This window comes from Eurosta solidaginis, chromosome 2 (assembly GCF_040869045.1).
Source record: "Eurosta solidaginis isolate ZX-2024a chromosome 2, ASM4086904v1, whole genome shotgun sequence".
In the NCBI taxonomy this organism is placed as follows: domain Eukaryota; kingdom Metazoa; phylum Arthropoda; class Insecta; order Diptera; family Tephritidae; genus Eurosta; species Eurosta solidaginis.
The window spans coordinates 205,601,741-205,620,843 of NC_090320.1; the positions used below are offsets into that span (position 1 = coordinate 205,601,741).

At 42.5% G+C, this 19,103-nt stretch overlaps 1 protein-coding gene across 3 annotated transcripts in view; it reads left to right on the plus strand.

Annotated features, from left to right (window-relative positions):
- Positions 1–2,481: 2,481 nt before the first annotated feature.
- Positions 2,482–19,103, plus strand: part of BicD (protein bicaudal D) — a 75,852-nt gene continuing 59,230 nt past the window's right edge. Inside the window, exons 1-2 of one of the 3 annotated variants that reach the window (XM_067766974.1) lie at positions 2,482–3,328; positions 3,949–4,309. In XM_067766974.1, coding sequence (XP_067623075.1) covers positions 4,085–4,309 — 225 coding nt within the window. In that variant the 5' untranslated portion in view covers positions 2,482–3,328; positions 3,949–4,084. Of the gene's footprint in view, positions 3,329–3,832; positions 4,310–19,103 lie in introns of those variants that run through there. The other 2 variants (XR_010949758.1, XM_067766973.1) reach the window with 2 other exon arrangements.

Sequence of the window (19,103 nt, forward strand, 5' to 3'; positions counted from 1 at the left end):
TCTAGAAGGGAGCGAGTTCCAAAGACGTATGGAAGTAAAGAAGAACTGGCGATCAGATATTAGCATACGATGTCTGAAGTGGGTAAGGAGAACAGATCTAGACAACTGGAGAAAATTTAGCCTCCGATACAGATAGTCAGGTTCCTTCATATATATTAATTTATGTAGCGTAGTGAGCATTTTAAGTTTAATAAGGTTATCGAAAGAAATGTTTAGCAACCTGTAAGCATGATGAGAGACGTAGTCAAGTCTTTTCAACCCATAGACGTATCTAGCAATGCTGTTATAAACAACATTAAGTTTCCTATTACATACATAGTCACAATTAGAGTAAACCTCACAACCATAAAGGAGCGTAGGTATTAAGTACGCTTTTGCTATTAGTAGACGAATATGTAACGGAGTAAAATATTGTGTAAGCCAGAGTGTACGAAGCATCCCATACACTTTTTCCACTGTGCGGAAGATGTGATCTTTCCATGTCAAGGTTTTGTTAAAAACTACACCTAGATTTTTTTCCGTGTCAACGTATTCTATAATAGTGTTGTCTAAAATTAAATTTTCCATTCCACTTTTATCTAGTGACCTTCTATGAATCACTATACATTTCGACTTTTTAGGGTTAAGACATAAGCCGTTCATAGAAGCCCACGTAACAATTTGACATAAATCGTAATTTAAGTTATTAATACATGAACTGGTACGATCACTAGGACAGCACATATACAATTGTACGTCGTCAGCATAAATGTGAATATTACAATACTTGAGAACATCAGGCAAATCGTTTATATACAAAACAAATAAGAGGGGACCAAGGATTGAGCCTTGTGGGACTCCTTTTAAAACACTGACGAAGTCAGAATTTCTGCTACCAACACTTACTGCCTGAGTTCGGTCGGCGAAATATGATCTGATTAGGGCTGTTGCATAATTGGAGAAATTAAATAGGTTGTCCAGCTTCTTGCAGAGAACGGTGTGGTCGACCGAGTCAAACGCTTTTGAATGGTCGAGAAGAGTCAGGAAAGCAGTAAAATTTTTGTCAACTTGTTCTCGAATATCCTCTATCACCGATAGGAGCGCCGTTTTACAGCTACGATTTGACCTGAATCCAGACTGGGAATCTGTGAGAAGGTTATTATTGTAACGAATTTACTTGCAAATCCTCTTATTTGCAATCCTCCGCTAAGTTCGAATCACTAAACTGTTGAATAAATAACTCCAATATTGAACAATGGAAAAATGGCCTTTATTAAAGTTCTTCACAATAACACTTATACTTTGCTACTCGCTGGCTTAATAACCAAACTGATTGATAACTCAAATGAAAGTCTACTATTGGCCGCCAGATCGCGTGCTTAATCAAACTGATTGATAGCTCAACTCAAACTGAATTACTTTTTACTCGCTTGTGCCGCTTTTATAGTTTACGCTGCATACATCTAGGCTCTTCTATTTCCAGAACTTACCAACTATTTCGAGTGTTTATAGTTCTCATATAGTTTCTACTTGTTTACAATTTTCTACTTTTCAGCGTCTCTCAGATGTATGTGAGTTTGTAGTTTACAGACTCTCGCACACACATAGGCGTATATGTAAATGCACCTGTGTGTGACATCTCTCGGCTGCCTTATATATGTGTAGACATGATTTGATTATTGACGTAAACACCGCTTAGCATCGCCTTAGTGATGGTATAGCTTAGTGATGCTAATATCCGTGACATTATCCTGCACATAAGTATTTATCTGGCAGTGCAAAATTCGTTCGACGACCTTGGAAAGGAAAGGCAGAATAGCTATAGGTCTATACTCATTGTTTTGCTTGGGGATTGGGATTACCTTAGCAACTTTCCAACATTTGGGAAATACACAGGACGTCAGCACAGAATTAACCAAGTAGGTTAAGTGAGGAAGGATTTTAGGAAGAATTATTTTTAAAAATTTCGGACATATACCATCGAACCCCATAGCGTTAGACTTTACTGAAAGAATGGCTTGAACGACATCACAATCATCAACACTAGCAAACTCAAGAGGACCAAAATCAACATTAGCGCGAATACAGTATTTGTCAGCACATATATTGTCAGTTGAGATTGGCAGATTTACAAAATTTATATTTATCTCGTTAATGTCTACATCAGGGAGGACAAAAATATCGCATTTGGATTTTCCGATACCAATATGTTTAATCGACTTCCAGGTTTTCTTCGAACTCAAAGCAGCACTAAATCTCATCAGCTAATTTTATTATTTCATTGCATGGTCGATGGGATTGTCAAAAGGAGATGGCAAACTCAAAATGAAACCAACAAATTGGCAACTTTTTCTTACACATACAAAAACTGCTGATAAGATGAGCCAACCTGTATAATTGAACCATGGGTACCATGCAACCTTGTACACTAATTTGACATTTGAAAGAATGTGTAAAAGAAAAACGCAAAAATTTTCACACACATTCCGTTAGTCACACAGGAAAAGAAAAGACGTGGATATTTTTATTGGGATTGTGATAGAGATTTTCCACTTGGAAAATCTTAAATAAATAGCACAGTAAAAGGATATTTTCCAATTAAGTCAACAAAAAAGTGCTAAGTGAAAGGAAAAAACATAGTGACCAGTTTAATTCATACCCTGAAAAGGGGTAGTGAAAAAATTTATCTGCAGACTGCTTGTGGCTGGTGTAGAGGAGTTGTGCAAAGTGAAAAGGCGCTCCGAATTCATGATGTCACTGCTGCTTCTATCTATATTTTTTTTTTGCATCGTGTTAATTAGTGGCTCTATTTAAATGACCACTTGAGAGTATACCAGTCAAATAAAGCATTCCATATATTTGTTAGTCAATTTATCTTAGTACAATGGCATTGATGCAATTCAATTGAATTTTATAAACGAGCGTACAATTTATTAATTGCATGCTAATGAAGTGAGAATTTGGCACGAGACGAAGCTCATATATTTGTTCCACACAAGTGATTTTCAAAATTGTGCCGATATAGAGTATGAAACCAAAAGAGGAATTGTGCTAAGCGAACTATCACATAAAACAAATGCATGAGAAAAATAAAAATACGTCCATTAGTGAAGTAAAATGAAAATTATTGAGACAAGCAAAACATTACAAACAAAGAAAGCAAACACATATGCATATACACATCCCTCCAAAAGCAACGATTCGTAGCGCTGAAGCAGGCGATCACATCACGATTCCGCCCACAAAACAACCCGCCACACCCATTATTGAAAGAATACTGTTGCTGCCGTATAATACAGTTACGGCTGCCAAAAAGAGTACATGAACACGGAATATAGAACAAAAATTGGTAATAGTCTAGTTGAGGGGTCGACTGCTAATACGCTACCAAAAATATCGAGAGAGGTGTCAAACGACGCGTCTTGACATCAGTATTAATAATCCGAAGGCGGAAAATAAAAATTTTAACGCGTTCAAAAGATATTAACGAAAAACCGAAAAAAGACCCGCGGGTACCTCCGAAATCGGGGGTCGGATCCATAGTATTTTTGCGCAGAACACATTTCTGCATTGGCGGCCTTCGGCCGCGATTATAAAAAATAACCCTGGGCTACGCCATGCCAAGTCCGGGTGTGTGGTATAACCGTGGCTACCGCCACGGTGATGCACAATTTTTTTTGGGGGTACAAACACAACAACAACCACATGGAAATCGCCAACTTCAAATGCAAATATCTCCGGATAGAGATAAAATTTTTCTTTTCCGCCATCAGATTATTGTTCTCGAGATTAATACGCGTCGTTTGACACCTCTCTCGATATTTTTGGTAGCGTATTAGCAGTCGACCCCTCAACTAGACTATTACCCAAAAATTAAAATTCTACTTGATTCACAACGGACACCACACTCTTCCACACGTTTTACTCACATCATCGCATCATTCTTTCTAATACTCTTAAAAAATAAAGAACAGAAATATAGTGTCATCACAGAAAAACAATTGTCCAAATAATCCCCCTAATCCTCTTTCAAAAATAAAATACCCGTCCATTAAAAAAAATAAAAACAAAACTTTTACACAAACACACACAAAACGACTGCAGCATGTCTGCATTGAAAAATGCCGCAACAGACGGCAAAACCAACGATGAGTTACGTATGGAAGTTGAACGGTTGACACGCGAACTAGATCAAGCTGCTAGTGAGAGAGCACAATCTGCCCAATATGGTTTGTCCTTGTTGGAAGAGAAATCGGCGCTGGAGCAAAAATGTGAGGAATTGGAGACTTTGTATGATCATGCCAAACATGATTTGGATATTACACAGGAGGTAAGTTTGAGCTAATATTTGAGTACTCTATATAATAAACCTTCCCAGCAAGCATTCGGAGACGTAAATATATCAGAAAACGGTCCCGATTTGGGGTGTTCATGCTCTTTATAAGCTCATTTAGGTACCCAAAATGTTACGAAACTTCCTATATACCTACGTGTAAGATCTACGGATCTATCTCTTTATATTGTTATAAAATCTCAAACACGTCTTGTCTTCTCAAATATTACACAGCCAACTGATTTATTTAATTTTCATATTTCTGACACATATTTCTGAGGGTGCTATATAAATCTAATATTACTAGATACTACATTACTCTTTTCTTTTAATTTTGAAAATTATGTTGCTATCCTAATCTTCTTGATATAATAAGAATTACTGCATGTGTCGCTGTGGTAGCCGTATTTGTCTTTTATTAGATGCCGGTGTTGCTTGCTCAACAGGAACCTTCTTAAGATGTACCACCTTTCTTCTATATATTTTGTTAATCGCATGACTTTGGAGTACTATATCACATCCTTTCCTCTTTATGACTTGGAGCATTACCGGATCATAAGTTGATGCTAACTTATTTACTTTTACAGCTTGCTTAAGTACACCGTCTCCTTCTTGTATGTCAATTTCCTTTGCACTTCGCCGTTTATCCGCATATTTGCAGCAATACAGCTCCCAAGGCCACTGGACTAGCATCAGCATACATTTGTGTATGGTCTTCAATACTATAATAACCACGCAAAGCATTACTCGTAATTAACTATTTTAAGTTTATCAAAGGATTGCTGTTGTGCCTCTCCCATTTGAAAAACGCACCTTTCTTCGTCAAAGATTTAAGTGGTTCTGTTGTTGTAGCCAAATCTGGTATACATTTACCTAGAGAATTTACTAATCCAAGAAAACTACGAATTTCATCAGATGTTGCTGGTCGTCGAAATTGTTTGATAGCTATCACCTTGTCTTCATTAGGCATAATTCCACATTTATTCAACCTATGACCCAGAAACTCAATCTCGTTAACTCCATATAAACATTTATCGTTATTTAAAATTACTTCATTTTCCTCAAGAACTTTCAAAACTTTGTTGATGCGCTGATTCAATTCTTCTTTAGTTTTACCATACAACAGTATATCATCTATGTAAACCAAACATCCTTCATACCCACTTAATATTTGATCCATAATCTTTTAGAAAATCTCTGGGGCACCTGTTATACCAAACATTAAACGCTTGTATCTAAACAATCCTTTTCGTGTAATAAATGTTGTTATTTCGGGAGACTTTTCCGAAATTTCTATCTGATGAAAAGCTTGTTTCACATCAATTTTTGCAAAAAAATCATTTCCTTTACCGATATTAGGTAAACAATTTTCCATAGTTGGCAGCGGATAGTTTTCACGTTGAACAGCTTCAATAGCTCTTCGCATATCGATACAAATAAGAACATCTTTTCCATTATCTTTCGGCACTACAACCATGGGAGATATCCATTTGGGTGGACCATTGACTTTTTCTATAATGTCTTGACTCAATAATCCCTCAATTTTCTTTTCAACTACTGCTTCCAATGAAACTGCAATCCACCGATATGGTTGTATAACTGGTGCTACTGGAATGCTAACAACGACATTTTTAATTTTCCCAATTGGTTTTGGTTTTTCTTTTGTAGTACTTTCTTGTTAGTACTTGTCCTCCATATGCTGTAAAAACTTTACCAGTTTCTTTACGTTGATTAAATACCTTTATTTTCTTTGCTTTTAATTGTGTCCATGTCATAAAATCTATTAGATTGTACTTTGAACCCGAATCTACAATAGCAATAGCTTGAACTTTGTCAATTTCGCATTTAATCTTATTTCCAACCTCATTTTGAAAAATACAAAACACATAATTATCATTATCTTCCAAAGCTATACTTTCATCAACAAATTTCACAATATCATTGGTTGTCTTTTGTCGTTTTGATGTCATGTTCATTTTCATTTTCCAATTTATTTGAAAATTTTCCACCAGATATATTATTTATTGACATTCGCCTTTTACTTCTACATTTAATGCTAAAATGATTACGCCCTCCACACTTATTACAATTTTTTCCAATAGCCGGGCAACGCTCATCATTTGCTCGATGTCCGGATATACTGGAAACATTGAGTTGTACTAACTTTCTGCTTTGATTTTAAAGCAACATCATTTATTATTATTATTATATTTGTTTATTACGGTCTTTAAGACCTAGTTGATGTTAAGTAAACATTTGTTTCATTAAATATTAAGTGTTTTACAATATAAAAATAATTTTACTTTAAACTTATTAATATTTTCACAATATTTTATCTCAGTAAGTAGTTCATTGTACATTTTGTATCCAGTGTATTCTAAAGTCTTCTTTGCGAACTCTGTTCTTACTCTAGGCAGTCTTATATTATTGCAGTATCTAGTTCCATAGCTATGGATCTCGTGATTATATAATATTTTATTGCTCAGGTAACTCGGTAGCATTCCTAATCTTACATGATGTATAAATTTCAAAGTGAAGTAACTTATTGACTGTTTTATACTAAGCCAGTTTAGCCGATTCAGCATTATAGTTTTTGATGTTCTTGGGGGACATTTTAATATAAATCGCATTGCATTGTTTTGTTGTATTTGTAGTCTTTTAATTTGCATATCACTCGCTATCAGCAGAATTGTAGGACAGTATATAAAGTGCGGCTCAATAATTGAACGATACACCATTATTTTATGACGTTGACTAATATGTTTGCATGTTCTGTACATGAATCCTATTTTCGGCGCAATTTTTCTTTCAAGATAATTTATATGTTCTCCAAAATTCAGGTTTTCATCAATTAAAACTCCTAGTTACTTCATTTCATTTACTCTTTGAATTAAATTGTTTTTTATCTTCAGGGTTATATTGTTTAAATCGTTATTACGTATGATGTTCTGGTTTTTGCAAAATACCATGAACTTAGATGTTGTTGTTGTTGTAGCAATGCTCGCCCCACCTAATAGCCGCGACCGATCACAAAATGTCATCAATATCCTCTACCGGGAGTCCAAGGAAACTTGCCGTTTCAACAGGGGTGGACCATAAGGAAAGGGGTGTTAGAGGCGTTGGTTCCACATTACAATTGAAGAGATGGTTGGTGTCATGTGGGGACACCTTGCAAGCGGGGCATACATTTTGTATGTCGGGGTTGATTCTGGATAGGTAAGAGTTTAACCTGTTACAGTATCCAGAACGAAGTTGAGCAAGAGTGACACGCGTTTCCCTGGGGAGTATGCGTTCCTCTTCCGCAAGTTTTGGATAATTTTCGTTAAGTACTAGATTCACCGGGCAATTCCCGGCATAAAGGTCCGACGCCTGTTTATGGAGTTCACCAAGGACCTGCTTGTGTTTTTTCACTTCATACGACTGGGTTCTCAGGTGCCGTATTTCCTCAAAATGCTTACGGAGATGACTCCTTAAGCCCCTAGGCGGTGCTGGTTCATCAATCAGATGTCTGTTGGGATGCCCAGGTTTCTGGGTATTCAACAGGAACTGTTTGGTCAGCATCTCATTTTTCTCCATGATGGGGAGTATTCTCGCCTCATTATGCAGATGGTGTTCTGGGGACATAAGAAGACAGCCTGTGGCGATTCTGAGAGCAGTATTTTGGCAGGCCTGTATTTTCTTCCAGTGGGTGATTTTTTAGGCTTGGCGACCATATGGGTGACGCGTAGCACGTAATCGGCTGGCTAATTGCTTTGTATGTAGTCATGAGCGTTTCTTTATCTTTTCCCCAAGTACTGCCAGCGAGGGTTTTGAGGATTTTGTTACGGCTCTGAATTCTCGGAACAATTGCGGCTGCGTGCTCACCAAAATTTAGACCCTGATCAAACGTCACACCCAAGATTTTGGGGTGTAGGACAGTCGGTAGCGTAGTGCCATCGACGTGGATGTTCAAATGGTCGACATTTGGGGCGTCCATGTTGTAAATAAGGTCGCGGAAGATTTAGTCGGTGATAATGCCAGGTTTCGCGAGGCGAAAAAACTGGGGAGATCAGTGAGGTAGCCGTTTATTTTACTGCATAGCGCATCGATCTTTGGGCCTGGGCCTGTGGCTATTATTGTGCAGTCATCGGCGTACGAAACGATTGTGACTCCTTCCGGTGGTGAAGGTAGCTTAGATATGTAGAAATTAAACAAAAGTGGGGATAGGACACCACCCTGTGGCACCCCTTGTTTAATTCTCCTTGGTTTTGATGCTTCGTTACTAAATTGCTCCGATGCCTGCCGACCACCCAGATAATTTGCGGTCCACCTTTTAAGACATGGGGGAAGGGTAGACCCTTCCAGGTCCTGCAGTAACGAGCCATGGTTGACCGTATCGAAAGCTTTTGATATGTCTAGCGTTACGAGTACTGTTCTATAGTGGGGGTATTGATTTAAACCGCAATTTATCTGGGTGCTATGGAGTTTTCTGAAGCCATGCTGATGAGGGGCTAGCTGCAAATTTTTTTGGAAATAAGGGAGCAAAATGGCTTCAAGCGTCTTTGCCACTGGCGATAGGAGAGATATCGGACGATACGACTCACCTATGTTGGCTGGTTTCCCAGGCTTTAGTAGCGGGACCACCTTGGCCATTTTCCATTTCTCAGGTATGACAAAGGTGGAAAGAGACAGATCTTTCCCTAGGCTTTTAAGCATCGGCATGGCTATGCCGTCTGGGCCCACTGCTTTGGATGGTTTAGCACAACCAATGGCGTCCTCAACCTCTTTAGCGGTGATGGTGATTGGTGACGCGCTGAATTTGTGTTTATGTGCGGGTCTATTGGCTCTCCGTCTATCTTTGTCGACCGTAGGATGCATTATATATTGTCGGCAGGAAGCGCATTTTTTCGCGTCCGACAGCAATTTGTCGCCAAAGGCGATGGAAACGGATTCGATAGGGACTTTACGGTGGACCCAAGTTAGAGAGGTTACAACCTCTTAGGTGCTCCTCCCATTTCGCCCGCTTGTGTTCATCCACAAGCAATCTGATGCGTTGGTTGATATCCCTTATTTGGGGGTCGCCTGGATCAAGCTGTCTTATAAGGTCACGTTCTCTCGCTAAGTTTGCGGCCTCCGCCGGGAAGTGGGGCCGGATTTCGGGAATTCTCCCGGCGGGAATGAAATGTGCCGAGCGGAGTTAATGACCTTACGGAAGGCACGCTCCCCTTGGCGGGCATCAGTCGGGATAGGGAGGGCAGCAAAGCGGCTGTCTGTAAAGGATTTATATTCTTCCCACTTTCCTTTTTTGAAGTTTATGAAAGTGCGTTTTTCAGTGACGATGAAGTCGGCGGTACGCTCAAGCGAAATAAGTATGGGCAGGTGGTCGGATGCCAATGTTACCATCGGCTGCCAGTTGACGCAGTTTACGAGTTCTGCGCTCACGATTGAGATATCTGGCGAGCTGTGACAGCTTCCTACCATACGCGTGGGGGCGTCTCCGTTTATTGTGCAGAACGTCGTTTCTTCTATTTGCTCCGCCAACATCTCACCCCTACTGTCCGCCCGCAAGTTTGAATGCCATAGATCATGATGGGCATTGAAATCACCTAAGATAATGCGATTGTTGCCAGTGAGTAAGGCCCTGATATTAGGGCGGTATCCACTGGGGCAACAGGTGGCAGGAGGGTTGTAGATGTTAATGATTTCTAGGTTTGCATCGCCTGACCGGACAGATAGGCATTGACGTTCTAAGACATTGTCCCTGCGGTCGATGCCAGGATCAAATATATAATATTGCACAGAGTGGTGTATGATAAACGCGAGACCGCCTCCATTTCCGCTCTCGCGGTCTTTCCTGTGGACGTTATACCCAGAGCAGGTCTGCAATGCAGATCTTGCTGTGAGTTTAGTCTCTTGAATCGCAGCAATGCGGATGTTGTGCTGCTTCATGAAATCGACTATCTCCGTAATCTTCCCAGTTAGTCCATTACAGTTTAACTGCAGGATTCTGAAGTGCATAAGGGGAGACGTCGCCACTCTGGGGGTAAGTGACGGGTGACTACGCCTGGGTTGTGGAAGGCCAGGACGCAATTGCTGTTGTGGCCCTGGGACTGGGCGTCCTTGGGCAAGCATTGGGGTACCCGGATTATTTGGGTTTGCGACCTGGTAACATGGCGCGATGAAACCCGTCGGGGGGTTGCCGTCGCGGAGACCAGAACATCTGGGAAAGTGGCACCCCCAAGGCAGGAGCTGCATTGGGCAGATGTCGCAAACCTATATATTCTGTGCTGGCAGACGGTGCAAACGGAGGTAGGGACTAAGAGTCTGTTTCCCTGACCTGCACGATTGCTGCCGGAAAGGAGGGGGGGGGGGGGGGGGGGTGGGGGGAGAAGACGGGGGCAGGGGCTGATGCTCAGCATTGCTACCAACTCTACTACGAAGGTAGTAGTTATGAGTGGTATCAGCTGTTTGAGTTGTTGGCGCCGTGGGGCGCGAGCAGCAGCGGGTACTTGTTGTGGCTTGCTGAGCAGCGTGGCTGCTGGAAGGTAGTGGGGGGGGGGGGCGCTAAGGCGTAGACTACGGGACGCCCTTGTGCGTGAACAGAAAGGAGCAACACAAGATTTATAAAAGTTACGTGGACGTCGGGTTTTGGGATCAAGCCCAGAACAACCTGTCCGATGCAACCATCCCTTGCACGAGACACACTGAACAGAGTATGACCGTCCTAAAAAGATTCTTTTCCGGCAGATGCAGCAAAACCATTTCTCAGGACCGGGGTCAGGAGACGGACCCGGATTGGATTCGATGCCTTCCCGGAGTAAGAGAATATGGAGCAGTCCTGCTGCAAGGAGCTGCTGGGAGGATGACAATTTGTGGGAGGGACGAAACAAATTAGATGGGGTCACACTGAAATGACAGTCCTTGGTCGGGAAAAATCCCGAGTCGCTCCGGTACATAGAACCGACTACCTTGGGAAGGGAAATGAACTTAGTCTTATCTATATATAGCTTCAATTTTTTAAGGCACAACCAGTTGTATAGAGAGTCAAGATCTTCTTGTGCTTTCTGCATTGCACAGTCGGCATATTTCTCACTGATGATGAGCAGTGCATCATCCGCAAAAAGACGCTTATTGCGTTTATCTTATTCACATCCGAAAATGTTGGCATACATTTTCCTTCTTTATTGGGAAATGCCTTTTCTTGCTTTGAAATCGACTCAAAAACTTTGGCCGTAGTCAATATTGTTTGTAAACTTGCATCACCTTGTTTTTGCATTTCTCTTCTAAGCGCAACTGAACGACATTTTTTAATAATCTGATCTCTCACATGTTCCTCTAATTTATCTCCAAATTGCATCGCTCTGCTTGTTGTTTCAAACGCATTGCATATACAGTGACACTTTCATTAGGCTCAAATTCCATCGATCTCAAAACATACCTCTTGTAAGTAGCATTCTGTTGTGGAAGAAAGAAATCATTTAATTTATTGATTGCTTTTTCGTATACCGTTTGTTGTAACACATATCCACTAGCAAGAGGACCGCGATTTACACATTCTGATTGTGGCAACTGATCATATACGTCTTGTACTTCCTTTCCAGCGAAATGTAACAATAAATTCAGCTTATGTTGCTCATCCTGCACACCACTAGCTTCTATGAAATACTTAAATGATTGTAGCCAACTTTTCCATTATTGCCCACTATTCTCCCCTCATTCATATTCTATACAAATCTTTCTACCGATAATTGCATTTTTGCATCACCTATTAAGTAAAACAACATATTAATAAATAATTTAATAAAAATGAAAAGAAAAACACCAATTTTCTGCATTTAAGCAATAAACTTTCATAACATTATTTAAAAACACCACTTATCGGCATTCAAGCCATATCATCTGCATTTAAGCAATAAATATTCATAACAGCATTTAAGCAAGCATTTTCCAATTCCTTTTCATTTTAATCAATTTGAAAAATTTTGAAATACTTCAATCGTTTAAAATCATTTTTCATTTCCAAAAAAAAATTAATTTCAATATTTCAAAATTTTCAACTTTCAACAATATATCATCGATATTTAAATCATTAATCAGCATTTAAGCAAGAAACTTTTTACATAACTTTTACATAAATACTATAAAATTCGAGGCTAATTTTGCAAAATGTATATTTCTTGTGATATCATTCACAAAACTTTTACCAAATCTTCTCTGATCCATTATTTAAAATGTCTTTATCGCCAATTTCCTTAAAGCCTCTAGCTCAAAAAGGACACAAAAGTATTTTCCTCGTCGCCAATGTAAGATCTACGGATCTATCTCTTTATATTGTTATTAAATCTCAAATACGTCTTGTCTCTTAAAATATTACACAGCCAACTGATTTATTTAATTTTCATATTTCTGACACATATTTCTGAGGGTGCTATATAAATCTAATATTACTAGATACTACACTACGTATATATTAATTTTGTAAGGAAACATGAAAACTCAATTTAATTTTTAATCAAATATAAATAAGCTTATAATTGTTTCAATTAACTACAGAAACGTTTTAAATCAATGGTAATTTTTGTTTTTATCGACCTGCTATGACGGCCGCCGTGACGTGGTGATAGCGTGCTCCTCCTACCACACCAAATATCCAGGGTTCACGCCCCGGGCAAAGCAACATCAAAATTTTAGAAACAAGTTTTTTCCAATGGAAGAAAGTGTTTCTAAGCGGGGTCGCCCCTCGCAGTGATTTGGCAAGCATTCCGAGTGTATTTCTGCCTTGCAGATGTCGTTTGGAGTCAGCGGAAACCATGTAGGTGCCGTCCCGCCAATTCGTAAGAAAAAATTAAAGGAGCACGCAAATTGGAAGAGGTGCTCGGCCTAAAATCTCTTCGGAGTTTGAACGAGTTAATAATCCAGAAAACTAAGAGGCCACTAATCTTTCCCTCTCCAACTTTGCTACTCTGAAAATTCTGGAATTCTGATGTGGTGCCGCATGAAAGCCTGACTTTCCAACTGTTGTTGCGTTGCGATGAGGCCAATTTTCGAAGGTTTTGAAGAGTGTTATGTTATTGTTGTAGCGAAAATCACATTCCCCGAAAGTTTTGGAGAGTGTTATCGATGTTGATGATCCTTTGCCGGATATATCATCCGGTACCTTTCGCAATTAAGGTTCACGCCCGACCATTTCGGGAACGATTTGATAAGCCCACATTGAGCCTTCTGTTGTAGTTGTTGTAGCAGTGCTTTGCCCCACCTAACAGACGCGACCGATCACAAACTGTCATCAATATCCTCTAACGGGAGTCCAAGGAAACTTGCTGTTTCAACAGGGGTGGACCATAGCGAAAGGGGTGTTAGAGGCGTTGGTTCCACATTACAATTAAATAGATGGTTGGTGTCATGTGGGGACACATTGCAAGCGGGGCATATATTTTGTATGTCGGGGTTGATTCTGGATAGGTAAGAGTTTAACCTGTTACAGTATCCAGAACGAAGTTGAGCCAGAGTGACACGCGTTTCCCCGGGGAGTATGCGTTCCTCTTCCGCAAGTTTTGGAAACTTTACTTTGAGTACTGGATTCACCGGGAAATTCCCGGCATAAAGGTCCGACGCCTGTTTGTGGAGTTCACCAAGGACCTGCTTGTGTTTTTTCGCTTTATACGGCTGGGTTCTCAGGTGCCGTATTTCCTCAAAATGCTTACGGAGATGACTCCTTAATCCCCTAGGCGGTGCTGGCTCGTCAATCAGATGTCTGTTGGGATGCCCAGGTTTCTGGGTATTCAACAGGAACTGTTTGGTCAGCATCTCGTTTCATTCCCTGATGGGGAGTATTCTCGCCTCATTATGCAGATGGTGTTCTGGGGACATAAGAATACAGCCTGTGGCGGTTCTGAGAGTAGTATTTTGGCAGGCCTGTAGCTTCTTCCAGTGGGTAATTTTTAGGCTTGGCGACCATATGGGTGACGCGTAGCACGTAATCGGCTGGCTAATTGCTTTGTATGTAGTCAAGAGCGTTTCTTTATCTTTTCCCCAGGTACTGCCAGCAAGGGATTTGAGGATTTTGTTACGGCTCTGAATTCTCGGAACAATTGCGGCTGCGTGCTCACCAAAATGTAGATCCTGATCAAACGTCACACCCAAGATTTTGCGGTGTAGGACAGTCGGTAGCGTAGAGTCATCGACGTGGATGTTCAAAAAGGTCGACATTTGGGACGTCCATGTTGTAAATAAGGTCGCGGAAGATTTAGTCGGTGATGTTGTTGTTGTTGTTGTTGTAGCGATTAGTTACTCCCCGAAGGTTTTGGGGAGTGTTATCGATGTGATGGTCCTTTGTCGGATACAGATCCGATACGCTCCGGTAACACAGCACCATTAAGGTGCTGGCCCGACCATCTCGGGAACGATTTATATGGCCACATTAAACCTTCAGGCCATCCCTCCCTCCCCACCCCCAAGTTCCATGAGGAGCTCACCAAAATGTAGATCCTGATCAAACGTCACACCCAAGATTTTGGGAATTAGGACAGTCGGTAGCGTAGTGCCATCGACGTGGATGTTCAAAATGGTCGACATTTGGGACGTCCATGTTGTAAATAAGGTCGCGGAAGATTTAGTCGGTGATAATGCCAGGTTTCGCGAGGCGAAAAAACTGGAGAGATCAGGGAGGTAGCCGTTTATTTTATTGCATAGCTCATCGATCTGTGGGCCTGGGCCTGTGGCCATTACTGTGCAGTCATCGGCGTATGAAACGATTGTGACTCCTTCCGGCGGTGAAGGTAGCTTAGATATGTAGAAATTAAACAAAAGTTGGGATAGGACACCACCCTGTGGTACCCCTTGTTTAATTCTCCTTGGCTTTGATGTTTCGTTTCTAAATTGCACCGATGCCTGCCGACCCCAGATAATTTGCGGTCCATCTTTTAAGACATGGGGGAAGGGTAGACCCTTCCAGGTCTTGCAGTAACGAGCCATGGTTGACCGTATCAAAAGCTTTTGATAGGTCTAGCGCTACGAGTACTGTTCTATGGTGGGGGTTTTGATTTAAACCGCAATTTATCTGGGTGCTAATGGCATTTAGCGCGGAGGTAGTGCTATGGAGTTTTCTGAAGCCATGCTGATGGGAGGCTAGCTGCAAATTTGCTTGGAAATAAGGGAGCAAAATGGCTTCGAGCGTCTTTGCTACTGGCGATAGGAGAGATATCGGACGATACGACTCTCCTATGTTAGCTGGTTTACCAGGCTTTAGTAGCGGGACCACCTTGGCCATTTTCCATTTCTCGGGTATGACAAAGGTGGAAAGAGACAGGTTGAAGACCTGCGCTAAATATTTGAACCCCTCTTTCCCTAGGCTTTTAAGCATCGGCATGGCTATGCCGTCTGGCCCACTGCTTTGGATGGTTTAGCGCGACCAATGGCCTCCTCAACCTCTTTAGCGGTGATGGTGATTTGTGACGCGCTGAATTTGTGTTTATGTGCGTGTCTGTTGGCCCTCCGTCTATCTTTGTCGACCGTAGAATGCATTATATATTGTCGGCAGAAAGCGCTCGCGCATTTTTTCGCATCCGACAGCACTTTGTCGCCAAAGGCGATGGAAACTTTGTCTTTGTGCTTAGTCGGATTTGATAGGGACTTTACGGTGGACCAAAGTTTACCCACACCGGTAGAGAGGTTACAACCTCTTAGATGCTCCTCCCATTTCGCCCGCTTTTGTTCATCCACAAGCAATCTGATGCGTTGGTTTATATCCGTTGTTGTTGTTGTAGCGATTAGGTTACTCCCCGAAGGCTTTGGGGAGTGTTATCGATGTGATGGTCCTTTGTCGGATACAGATCCGATACGCTCCGGTAACACAGCACCATTAAGGTGCTGGCCCGACCATCTCGGGAACGATTTATATGGCCACATTGAACCTTCAGGCCATCCCTCCCTCCCCACCCCCAAGTTCCATGAGGAGCTTGGGGTCGCCAGAGCCTCGTCTGTTAGTGAAACGGGATTCGCCGCTCGAAGGTGAGGTTGACAATTGGGTTGGATAAGCTATATGTTGCGCTACACAACCCCTTGAATCCCCTTGGTTTATATCCCTTATTTGGGGGTGGCCTGGATCAAGCTGCTTTATAAGGTCACGTTCTCTCGCTAAGTTTGCGCCCTCCGCCGGGAAGTGGGGCCGGATTTCGGGAATTCTCCCGGCGGGGATGAAACGTGCCGAGGCGGATTCAATGACTTTGCGGAAGGCACGCTCCCCTTGGCGGGCATCAATCGGGATAGGGAGGGCAGCAAAGAGGTTGTCTGTAAAAGATTTATATTCTTCCCACTTTCCTTTTTTAAAGTTTATGAAAGTGCGTTTTTCGGTGACGATGAAGTCGGCGGTACGCTCGAGCGAAATAAGTATAGGCAGGTGGTCGGATGTCAATGATACCATCGGCTGCCAGTTGACGCAGTTTACGAGTTCTGCGCTCACGATTGAGATATCTGGCGAACTGTGACAGCTGCCTACCATACGTGTGGGGGCGTCTCCGTTTATTGTGCAGAACGTCGTTTCTTCTATTTGATCCGCCAACATCTCACCCCTACTGTCCGCCCGCAAATTTGAATGCCATAGATCATGATGGACATTGAAATCGCCTAAGATAATGCGATTGTTGCCAGTGAGTACGGCTCTGATATTAGGGCGGTATCCACTGGGGCAACAGGTGGCAGGGGGGATGTAGATGTTGATGATTTCTAGGTTTGCATCGCCTGACCGGAAAGATAGGCCTTGACGTTCGAAGACATTGTCCCTGCGGTCGATGCCAGGATCAAATATGTGATATTGCACAGAGTGGTGTATTATAAACGCGAGGCCGCCTCCATTTCCGCTCTCGCGATCTTTTCTGTGGACATTATACCCAGAGCAGGTCTGCAATGCAGATCGTGCTGTGAGTTTAGTCTCTTGAATCGCAGCAATGCGGATGTTGTGCCTTTTCATGAAATTGACTATCTCCGTAATCTTCCCAGTTAGTCCATTACAGTTTAACTGCAGAATTCTGAAGTGCATGGGGGGAGACATCGCCACTCTGGGGGTAAGTGACGGGTGACTACGCCTGGGTTGGGGAAGGCCAGGACGCAATTGCTGTTGTGCTGGAAGGTAGTGGGGGGGGGGGGGGGCGCTTAGACGTAGACTACGGGACGCCCTTGGGCGTGAACAGCAAGGAGCCACAAAAGATTTATAAAAGTTACGTGGACGTCGGGTTTTGGGATCAAGCCCAGAACAACCTGTCCGATGCAACCATCCCTTACACGAGACACACGGAACAGAGTATGACCGTCCTAAAAAGATTCTTTTGCGACAGATACAGCAAAACCATTTTTCAGGACCGGGGTCAGGAGACGGACCCGGATTGGGTTCGATACCTTCCGGGAGCAAGAGAATATGGAGCAGTCCTGCTGCAAGGAGCTGCTGGGAGGATGACAATTTGTGGGAGGGACGCAACAAATTAAATGGGGTTACACTGAAATGACAGTCCTTGGTCGGGAAAAATCCCGAGTCGCTCCGGTACATAGAACCAACTACCTTGAGCCTTCTAATCCATTCCGTCCCCACCTCATAGTTCCATGAGGAACTTGGGGTCGCCAAAGCTTCGGTTGCTTAATGTTTAGATGATACATGCATATTCGTAACAGTATTCGCATCGGGTTAGGTTGGCGATTTGGTTGCTATGAATTGCGCTTATCAGCCCCATGAATCCGTTGTTGTTGTTTTAGCGATAAGGACACTCCCCGAAGCCCGCAATTTATCTCGGTGCTAATGGCATTTAGCGCGGTCGTTGTGTTGCGAAGTTTTCTAAAGCCATGCTGATGACAGGCTAGCTGTAAATTTGCTTTGAAGTAGGGGTCAAGCGTCTTGGCTACTGGCGATAGGAGAGATATCGGGCGATATGGCTCCTATGTTAGCTGGTTTCCCAGGCTTTTGTAGCGGGACCACCTTGGCCATTTTCCATTTTTCGGGAATGACAAAGGTGGAAAGAGACAGGTTGAAGACATGTGCTAAATGTTTAAAACCCTAGGCATTTAAGTATCGGTGTAGCTATGCCGTCAGGGCCCACCGCTTAGATGGTTTGGCTTGACCGATGGCATCCTCAACCTCTTTGGTGGTGATGGTAATTGGGGACGCGCTGAATTTATGTTTGTGAACGTGTCTGTTGGCCCTCCGCCTAGCTTTGTCAACCGTAGAATGTGTAATATATTGCCGGCAAAAGGCGCTCGCGCATTTTTTCGCATCCGACAGCACTTCCTCGCCAAAAGCGATGGAAATTTTGTCATTGTGCTTGGATGGATTCGATAGGGACTTTACGGTGGACCAAAGCTTACCCACACCGGCAGAGAGGTTACAGATTCTTAGATGCTCCCCCCATTTCGCCCACTTGTGTTCATCCACAAGCAATGTTGTTGTTGTTGGTTTATGTCTCTTAAGATCAGGTTCCCCCAGCGGGTTAGGGGATCAGAATATACCCGCGGTAGGTATGCCTGTCGTAAGAGGCGACTAAAATACCAGATTCAAGGGGCTGTGTAGCGCAACGCTTCAGGTTGCCAGCGCAATATATATCTTCTCCAAACCCAATTGTCAACCTCACCTATCCACGGCGAATCCTGTTTCACTAACAGACGAGGCTCTGGGGACCCCAAGCTTCTCATGGAACTTGGGGGTGGGGAGGGAGGGAATGGCCAGAAGGTTTAATGTGGCCACATAAATTGTTCCCGAGATGGTCGGTCTAGCACCTTAATGGTGCTATGGTACCGAAGCGTACCGGATCTGTATCCGGCAAAGGACCAT